This window comes from Protomyctophum parallelum, assembly GCF_964188405.1.
Source record: "Protomyctophum parallelum genome assembly, chromosome: 7".
Classification (NCBI taxonomy): domain Eukaryota; kingdom Metazoa; phylum Chordata; class Actinopteri; order Myctophiformes; family Myctophidae; genus Protomyctophum; species Protomyctophum parallelum.
In genome coordinates this window covers 35,769,189-35,778,122 of record NC_139705.1, presented here as the reverse complement: position 1 = coordinate 35,778,122, position 8,934 = coordinate 35,769,189, and the positions used below count along the sequence as shown (strand labels likewise).

The window sequence follows — 8,934 nt, the reverse complement described above, 5'->3', positions numbered from 1 at the left end:
AGGGGACAGGCCCGGGAGGGGCGGTATGAGGGGACAGGACCAGGGGGGACAGTATGAGGGGACAGGACCAGGGGGGACGGTATGAGGGGACAGGACCAGGGGGGACGGTATGAGGGGACAGGACCAGGGGGGACGGTATGAGGGGACAGGCCCGGGGGGGACGGTATGAGGGGACAGGACCAGGGGGGGGGGGGCGGTATGAGGGGACAGGACCAGGGGGGACGGTATGAGGGGACAGGACCAGGGGGGGACGGTATGAGGGGACAGGACCAGGGGGGACGGTATGAGGGGACAGGCCCAGGGGGGGGCGGTATGAGGGGACAGGCCCGGGGGGGACGGTATGAGGGGACAGGACCAGGGGGGACGGTATGAGGGGACAGGACCAGGGGGGACGGTATGAGGGGACAGGCCCAGGGGGGACGGTATGAGGGGACAGGCCCAGGGGGGACGGTATGAGGGGACAGGCCCAGGGGGATACGGTATGAGGGGAGAGGCCCAGGGGGGGGCGGTATGAGGGGACAGGCCCGGGGGGGGCGGTATGAGGGGTCAGGACGGAGGCAGGTGTTTCTAGCGGACATTTAATTTTAAAATCACAAAAGGTTTGATACAAAACAAAATATATATATATTTATAATCTTGTTGGTGTGTGCCTGCGATTGGAGAGGGATGGGATGGATCGGCGAGTGTGTGCGTGGGTGCGCGCGTGCCTGCGTGTGTGTGTGTGTGTGCGCGCGCATGTGTACATGCATGCGTGTGGTGGATGGGTGCATATACTGTCAACAGAGGTGCAGATTTTAAGAAATAATAACCCAGACAAAAAATTTATATATAAAACAAAACAAAACAAAAAACAAACAAAAAATAGAAATTAAAACAACATACTAATTTTTGTCATTTTCTCCGATATAAAAAGTGATGAAAAGTATATAAAAATAGAAAATAATTACAGCAGGAGACACGGGACGCTATGGATGGAGGGAATGGGTGGGTTTTTTTCTCCATATATTTTTCATTCTTCCGTTTCTTTTTTCTCTCTCTCTCGTTCTCTTTTCTCTATTCCTGGAGGGGGGGGGGGGTGTAGGAGGAGGGGGAGGAGGGGGTGGGGGTGTCATGGCTATTTGGCGGCAGGACAGTGTAGTATTTTGGGGCTGTTGAGGGCATCCTCCACCAGGTGGAGCTCCACACCGTCCACCAGCACGTCCTTCACGCAGCCCATGAAGCCTGTGCTGTAGGCCTTGGGCAGCCGACGGGCCACTGCTGACTCCTCTAGACCACCTAGAGAGAGAGAGAGACAGAGAGAGACAGAGAGAGAGAGATCAACTGTCAGTTTGACACTAATGGGGCGTACTCAAGTCCTCGCACCAGTGTTGATTTCGTCGACTAAAACTAAGGCAAAAAATGTTCGTTGACTACCGACGAAAACTAAATGGAAACTAAATGAAAACTAAGACTAAATATACCGACAATTTTGTCAACAAATAAAAACTAGACTAAAATGTTAAGAAGGGACTAGTGGACAAGAGATCCAGTACAAGTCATTTTACACTTGGTTGCATGCTGAAAATAGCAGATCTACAAGCTCACAACGCGTCACGCTGCAACGCGTTGTGAGCTTGTAGATCGGCTATTTTCAGCAAGTGTCATTACAGCGACCCGCCATTGTAATGACTAAAATACATTTTAGTCGACTAAATCAACTGTAGATTTAGTCGACTAAAATCTAAGACATTCCAGGTGATTAAAATGTGACTAAAACAAAGTGAAAACTATTCAAGAGACTATGACTAAAACTGAAATCAAGATTTGCTGTCAAAAACAACACTGCACTGCACGCACAAGGTCTCTCTCTCTACCTTAATTGGCTTCATATAATAGTTGCTGTTGGGGAGAAACCACCTAACTCCATTTTTTTTGTTATACAGGCATAAATCAATGCTATTGGACACCCTTTACGCCCGTGTGTTGGTTAAACAAACGTAAAAAGCACTTCAGACCTCTTAACTCCATTGGACCCTCAAACTGGCTGCTAAAACAGCTAACTCCACCACCTCCCCCCCTCTCATGCAAGTAATTGACAATATATGAAGTCACAACACCAACTTTTATGAGGCAGTATTGCTTTGTTTTTCGAAATATAAGGTTTTCTTCATTAACTGAAAGAATTGTATTTTTCATTTACCGACAGCAGAGATATCATAGATAAACTGTAAAATGCGTTTATTTAACATTTCAACTTCTTCTTTCTCAGATTCTACTATTCTTTCTTCTTTTTTTTACTTCTCCTCTCCTTAATCTGTGGAGAGAGTTCATACCCACGTCGAGCTCTTTACACGGCCTCTCTCTCTCTCTCTCGCTCTCTGCCCCCTCCTCTAATCGGATTGTGCGCCTTCCGAATCACGAATCGACGACGGGGCTAATTTCATGCGAGTTACAGATTAATTAATGATGAGCGTGGAAAGGGGGGATTTAAAGCGGAGAAGGCTCCTTGATGGGAGGCTGTGTGAGGAGGGATTATGTATTCCTGCTGCGAGGCAACGCTCAGCACCTGTTCCACCACACTGCTTTACGCGCACGCACACGCCTGCGCTAGATGCAAGCGTGCGTGCGGATTTGTGAGTGTATACTGTACTGCTTAATTGCTTCAGTAGTTCACAAACATTTTCAGGTCAAGGACCCCCAAATTGATATGTAGGGGCAGGATCTTTAGGGCAGTGGACCCCCAACCGAGATATGATGTAATTAGGGTTAAAGTGGTTAAACTGATTTTGATGCCATATTAATGCATTTAGCTGGGGACATTTTGAGAACCACTGGCTTAATTAGAGTAGAGCACCAGTAATTAAAGTAGAGCACCAGTGTTGCAGGCTGAAAGTAGCAGCTCTACAAGCGGTGTGGCTGGTCATGAGCTTGTAGATCTTGTAGCTTGTAGATCTGCTATTTTCGGCATACGACACCGGCATGCAACTAAGTATAAATCAGGCTAATGGACGCATCTCCTCTCAAACATGCCTCTCCACTGCCCACTGTGCATTTTTTAACAATATTCCAGGATTGATTCAGGCATCCCCCCCTCTCCTCACACTACCCCGCAGCAAATGTAATTTCCCCAGAATGCTTCTATCCGCCATGTGTGTTCTTCTCCTGGGCAATTTCTTCTCCTGCAAGGTTTTCAGACCAAATTGAACTCCGGGTGGCCGATAACGGAGGAGCCGGTCGGTTGGAATTCTGGATAGGGCTTTGACATTTTCTTTCGCCTACCCTTCCAACCCCCCCCCCCCCCCCCCCCCCCCCCCCCCCACGACCACCACACACACACAACACCCTCCGCCAGAGCCTATAGTATAGGTATTTATAGATACACTTATCCTCTGCAGAGCCAATGAGTTCATTGCTCTTCATTGCGGCTGGAAAAGTGCTGGAGAATTCCAAGTATTACCATGGTGTGATGCATGCAGTGTTTCCCAGTCTCTATGGATGAGGTCTGGTAGTTGGTGCTTTTCTACGTACCCAACCAGAGCGCTCCATCAGTGTCCAGCTGTGTTGCTGCCAGGGGTGACGACCCCGTCACCGCCGCCTCGTTGCCCACCTGTAGAGAGCCATCCCGAAGCGCTCTGAGGGAGAGAGACAGAGAGAGAGAGAGAGAGAGAGAGAGAGAGAGATGGAAAAAGAATGGAGAAAGTGGGCAAGAGAGATGCGTGCACGTCACTTTGAATAACTTCCGTTTAATCTGGAGCACCGCGAGGAGGCCGCCTTGGCTGCGCCATCAGAGCGCTAAGCGCTTACATAACTCCCCAGGCTGGGTGCTGGGTGGCGTTCTGAAAAATTAAAAAAGAGAAGGCTGCCTAAACCACTGACAGATGCGGCTGGAAATTCCATTCATTATAGATGGCACTGCACTAAACACTGGCACGCGATACAGTAGTGTGAGGAGTTTCAGAAGAGAGAACAGCTTTTTAACAGCACGCCGCTAAACGGCCACTGCCAAGTTTCATCACGGTTTGGCTCTCTTTCTAAATGCTATCTCCTTTAACACCTACTACAGTTCCCCTAAAAACTACGGGTAGGATTTCAAAATCCAACATTGATTTTTTTTTAATGTTAAATTAGATTCAGATTTGGGGATTATGAGGAAATTATGAGCAAATTATGAGGCTGACAATACAAACCAAGGACACTTGCGTACCCCCAGAGGCCTATACTAGTCCCCTTACTTTTTTCCCTCTACAAAAAGCATATCTACAAGCTCACACCAGTTAGCAATGTGTGGGCTTGTACATCAGCTCTTGTCGCCGTATATTCGCCCAGGAATAGAGCTGCTAGGGTTCATGTGGTTAAGCCTTATTTAAAAAAAGGCAACAATACTGCACCAACACACAACGGCTCATATTGAGTCGGGACACGTCACAATTTGTCTTTTTTCTCAAAACAGGGACGCCGAGTTGAAAGTGATATCTGTTTTGTCCTAGAAAAGTAGTGTCATGCAAGAGCTGCTGGTATTGACATTATGGCATATCCTATGGTGGAATCATTTGAGGTTTCTTTTTTTTGCCAAATCAACGTATGTATCCTATCCTATGTTGTAACCAGCAGCATTGTTTTCCTACAAATGATACCTAACAGGCTAACAAGGAAGGATTCTTTGATACTGATTCCAGGGATGCATCAATATAAAAAAAAATATAAAAAAAATCTCTCTCTGCAAACTGATATTGAGGATTAAAATAAACCTTGGCTGATAGTTACTGAGTGAGTCCAGTGGGTCCACCACATCTATATATATAACACAGCATATGTAATACAATATGGAAACTCAAGTATCCAGGGATACACTCACAGAATAGAAAATATTGGCTTAGATCTTAGATGACAAAGATTTATAATTCTTCACTGATACGATGGAACCCAGGAGAGCAACCCCCGAAACACCAAACCTTGCATCCAGCTTGGGCTCCAGATCAGAGTCAGACTAAAGCAAACAAAGGAGGTAACGTTGAGAGCTTTAACCACTTAAACAGTAGCCTGGAATTTCTGGAAACAAATCAGCTAGTACGTTTTTTACGTTTTTGTAAAAATAAATAAATAAATAAAAACAATGAGATCCAAGACGACTTATTCCACAATCTCCGAATGCTATAATAGAGTCTGGAACTACACCTCCCCGAAATCATTTCCGTTCACGAAAATATATTTAAAAATTATTTGTTTTTAATTTCCATTTCTGCTAAGCAGCAAGCTATATGGTTAGGTGATTTTGATTTATGTTAGGATAACTTTGCTTGACTGAAAAGACAAAACGGAAGTGGGGAGGAGGCTTCACTTCCGCTTTATTGCTTCTCATGATCAGAGCTTCCGTTCTCCAGACTGTATCTTGAAAATTGCGGGCAATAAAGAGCAATTTAACATTTCGTAATATTCCCCAGCAACCCCCGGTGAGGACGAGCCTTACCTGCTGGCCTTGATGCGTATCCAGCGGTTGGTGTTGACGCGCACCGAGGAGCGCAGCACCACGGGCTTGGAGCCCAGGTCGTAGGTCATCTGCACGCGGCCGTCCACGATGGCCAGGGCCATGTAGTCGGAGCGCTCCACCGCCTTGCCGCTCCACAGCAGCAGGCCCTGCGTGGCCTCCGTGCGGATGCTCAGCTCAAACTTGTTCACCAGCAGAGCCTTCTCGCTGCGGGAGAGCCAAACAGTAACAGCCACACGTTAGCATGGATAATGGCACGGGACCTTTTTTTTCTCTTTTCTCCGGAGATCCGTTCTTCGCAGCTGCTCGGAAGGTTAACCCGGTTAAGTGTCTGGATGTGAAGCGCAGCGGGTGTGTACTGTTCGCGCGTGTGAGTGGGCGTTTTTGTTGTTGTTGTTTCGTAGTCAGGGTATGAAGAGAGGAGCAGTGGTCGTGTGGCTGTAATGTGAGAGGAAATCAAATTCTCCGGGGCTACCGAGCCTTTCAGCGGCAGCCATCTTCACTGGCTGTATACGCGGTTAATGGCCAAGGCTGATTGTCTGTTCAGTCAAGTAGTCAGTCTGGCTTTTGGCCCTATATGTACTTAATGTATACAGAAAATAGCCGATCGTCCGCAGCGCTCTGTGAGCTTATGGATCGGCTATATTTTCAGCATGCGACACTGCCTTACAGCAGAGTACAAAGCCAGCGTTGTTGTCTTGAAGAGTCATCAGGATGCACAGTGAGTGGAGAAGTGGCAGGCAGCTGTTTTGCTATTAAGCTTCCAACTGCGTTTGTGCTGCATAGCTGCTCCGCTCTTCCTGTGTGTGCGTCCGTGTGCGCAAGTGTGTGTGTGTGTGTGTGTGTGTGTGTGTGTGTGTGTGTGTGTGTGTGTGTGTGAGCACTATATGAGCTGCTGTTTGATCTCCTGTCTGTTGATTGCTGAAGCTACGGGGAAGAGAGCGATGTAGGGGAGTCTGGACCACTTCCACCCATCCTACAGTGAGCCTGTTATTCTGCGTGCGTGCGGTGTGTGTGTGTGTGTGTGTGTGTGTGTGTGTGTTTATTAATGTACCGGTATGCAATGCTACGGTGGGCGATAATTAACCACACACACACACACACACACACACACACACACACACACACACACACATACACACACACACACAGACACACACACACACAATGTAGATTGCAAAGAAAAACGTGTATGCACACCTTGCTCGCACGCGCATGCATACATTAAGTGGAGAGAGCAAGGACAAACATTAAGATAATAAAGAGATGGCTTCTTTCAACGTGTGCCTGCCTGTGTGTGCATGTTTCTGTGCACGAGCGTGTGCATATCTGTGTGCTACAGTGTGTCTGCACAGCTGCCAAGGCGGAGCCCCTTCCTCAGTCTTCAAAGGTAGCACTCAGGGGAGTGTTTATGACAAACAGGAGGCGAACACAAGAACACACAGGACGCACACACAGCAACACACAACTCAAGACAATACAAGAAAACACAACACAGGACTGCAGACAAGACAAGACGAGACAGACCAATCAGAATAGCAAATGGGGAAACATGTGACCATAAACACATCAGGACAGTGAAAGGGGGGGAAGGGGTTTAATCTGTTGTGTTGGGTTATTACACAATAAAATCCAGAGTGTTATTAATTTAACAACTCTGGGATTTATACTGTGTACTTTTTTCCCCCACTTGCCAAATAATAAAACATTTATTTATTGGGAACAAACAACGTTTCAGTACACAGCCCTACATCATCAGTTTACGAGACAAAAGGTGAGACTGTCATAATAACTTCTCAAACGAACTCAAAACTTTTTCTTTTATTGTGCACATAGTTCAATCCTCAGTGTTCATTCATTTTATCCGCGTGTGACTCTGAGAGAGTGAAAACATAACAAAATGGACCCAAATGGAGTTAATGTAAAGCTCTATTATGTCATTTATTTTGTGAATGTATTGGGGTGGTTGTATTAGGTCTCCCTGCTCTTCCATTGAGACATTTAGAATGTATTGGGGTGGTTGTATTAGGTCTCCCTGCTCTTCCATTGAGACATTTAGAATGTATTGGGGTGGTTGTATTAGGTCTCCCTGCTCTTCCATTGAGACATTTAGAATGTATTGGGGTGGTTGTATTAGGTCTCCCTGCTCTTCCATTGAGACATTTAGAATGTATTGGGGTGGTTGTATTAGGTCTCCCTGCTCTTCCATTGAGACATTTAGAATGTATTGGGGTGGTTGTATTAGGTCTCCCTGCTCTTCCATTGAGACATTTAGATTGTGTCTGGGTTGGACACGACCTTTGACACAATCCTATTTCTGGTTTGACACAAATTTTGACCTGAAGGTTAAAATTCCATTTCTCCCCAATCAGGCAGGCTCTATTGGCTCAGTGTTAAAAATGGCATCACTTGCTCAGGTTCAAATCCGGGGCAGAACAGGACAGTTACTGCATAGTGCAGCTTTAACATTGCTTATTGAACTGGGACAGTGAGAGCATCAGGGTGTTTTGCCCTGTTTTCCACTCTATTGAGGTCTGGCCTGAGGCAAGCTAACAGAAATACAGGTGCATCTCAGGGGATTGACATCCATAAAGTGAATTTGATTTTCTCCTTCAAAAACTCCTGCTTAGGTTGCAAATGTATGCCTCGCTGATTAAGTGAATCCGCTGAGGTGAACACAAATAATAAGGTAGGATTCAAGAGGATTCCAAAAATGTAGACGGGGGGGGGGGGGGGAAAGAAAGAAAAACTAAACCATTCCAGACTTTGGTTAACTTTCTGACTTGTCTCATAAACTACAGTACAGCATAAAGGTGCCAAAAATCTCCATGGATTTGTCAGTACTATATATGGCCAAGGTTATTAAAACGGTTAGGCATATCATAACTAAAATGTGTGTGGTTTTCGATTTATAAAAATAAATATCCACATAGTATCTATGTAGTGTGTCCGTTGACTTCAGTGTGGACTTTCTGCACATTTCTGGGCACACTATCTGAGATTATATAGAGGAGCGTTTCAGAGTTTTTAATCATGTACCAAATGTACTTTCCACCCTATGACCTCTAGGGGGCAGTCATGAACAGAACAACACGGAGCCCGCTGCATAGAGACAGCATGCCAGGCTGCTGCTTCTTGCTGGATGAATCAGCCTCTTTTTAAAAGGAGCTCACAGCGAACAGAGCCGGCTGACGTTGATACCGTCGCTGTCGGGGGGGAACCTTGTATGTCCCTATAAGAGTATACGGCCATACCAAAACAGTTACTTTTCTGGAACTGGAGAAAAAAATTACCTACTGTGTTCCGATGTAGCCGATGTAGTTATGAAATAATATTTATAAAACCCACAGACACTTAACCACTTTCACTTTTCCCAAAACATTTCTAAAATAGCTGATCTACAAGCTCACAATGAGTCACATTGCGGTGCATTGTAAGCCTGTAGATGTGCAGTAGTAGGACATTCATTT

General features: G+C 46.0%; 1 protein-coding gene across 2 annotated transcripts in view; it reads right to left on the bottom strand.

The window, feature by feature from the left end:
- Positions 1 to 505: 505 nt before the first annotated feature.
- Positions 506 to 8,934, bottom strand: part of agrn (agrin) — a 346,246-nt gene continuing 337,817 nt past the window's right edge. For both annotated transcript variants that reach the window (XM_083770140.1, XM_083770141.1), the window contains exons 34-36: positions 5,447 to 5,671; positions 3,508 to 3,611; positions 506 to 1,275 (exon numbers count right to left, since the gene is read on the bottom strand). In XM_083770140.1, coding sequence (XP_083626266.1) covers positions 1,115 to 1,275; positions 3,508 to 3,611; positions 5,447 to 5,671 — 490 coding nt within the window. In that variant the 3' untranslated portion in view covers positions 506 to 1,114. The remainder of the gene's footprint in view (positions 1,276 to 3,507; positions 3,612 to 5,446; positions 5,672 to 8,934) is intronic.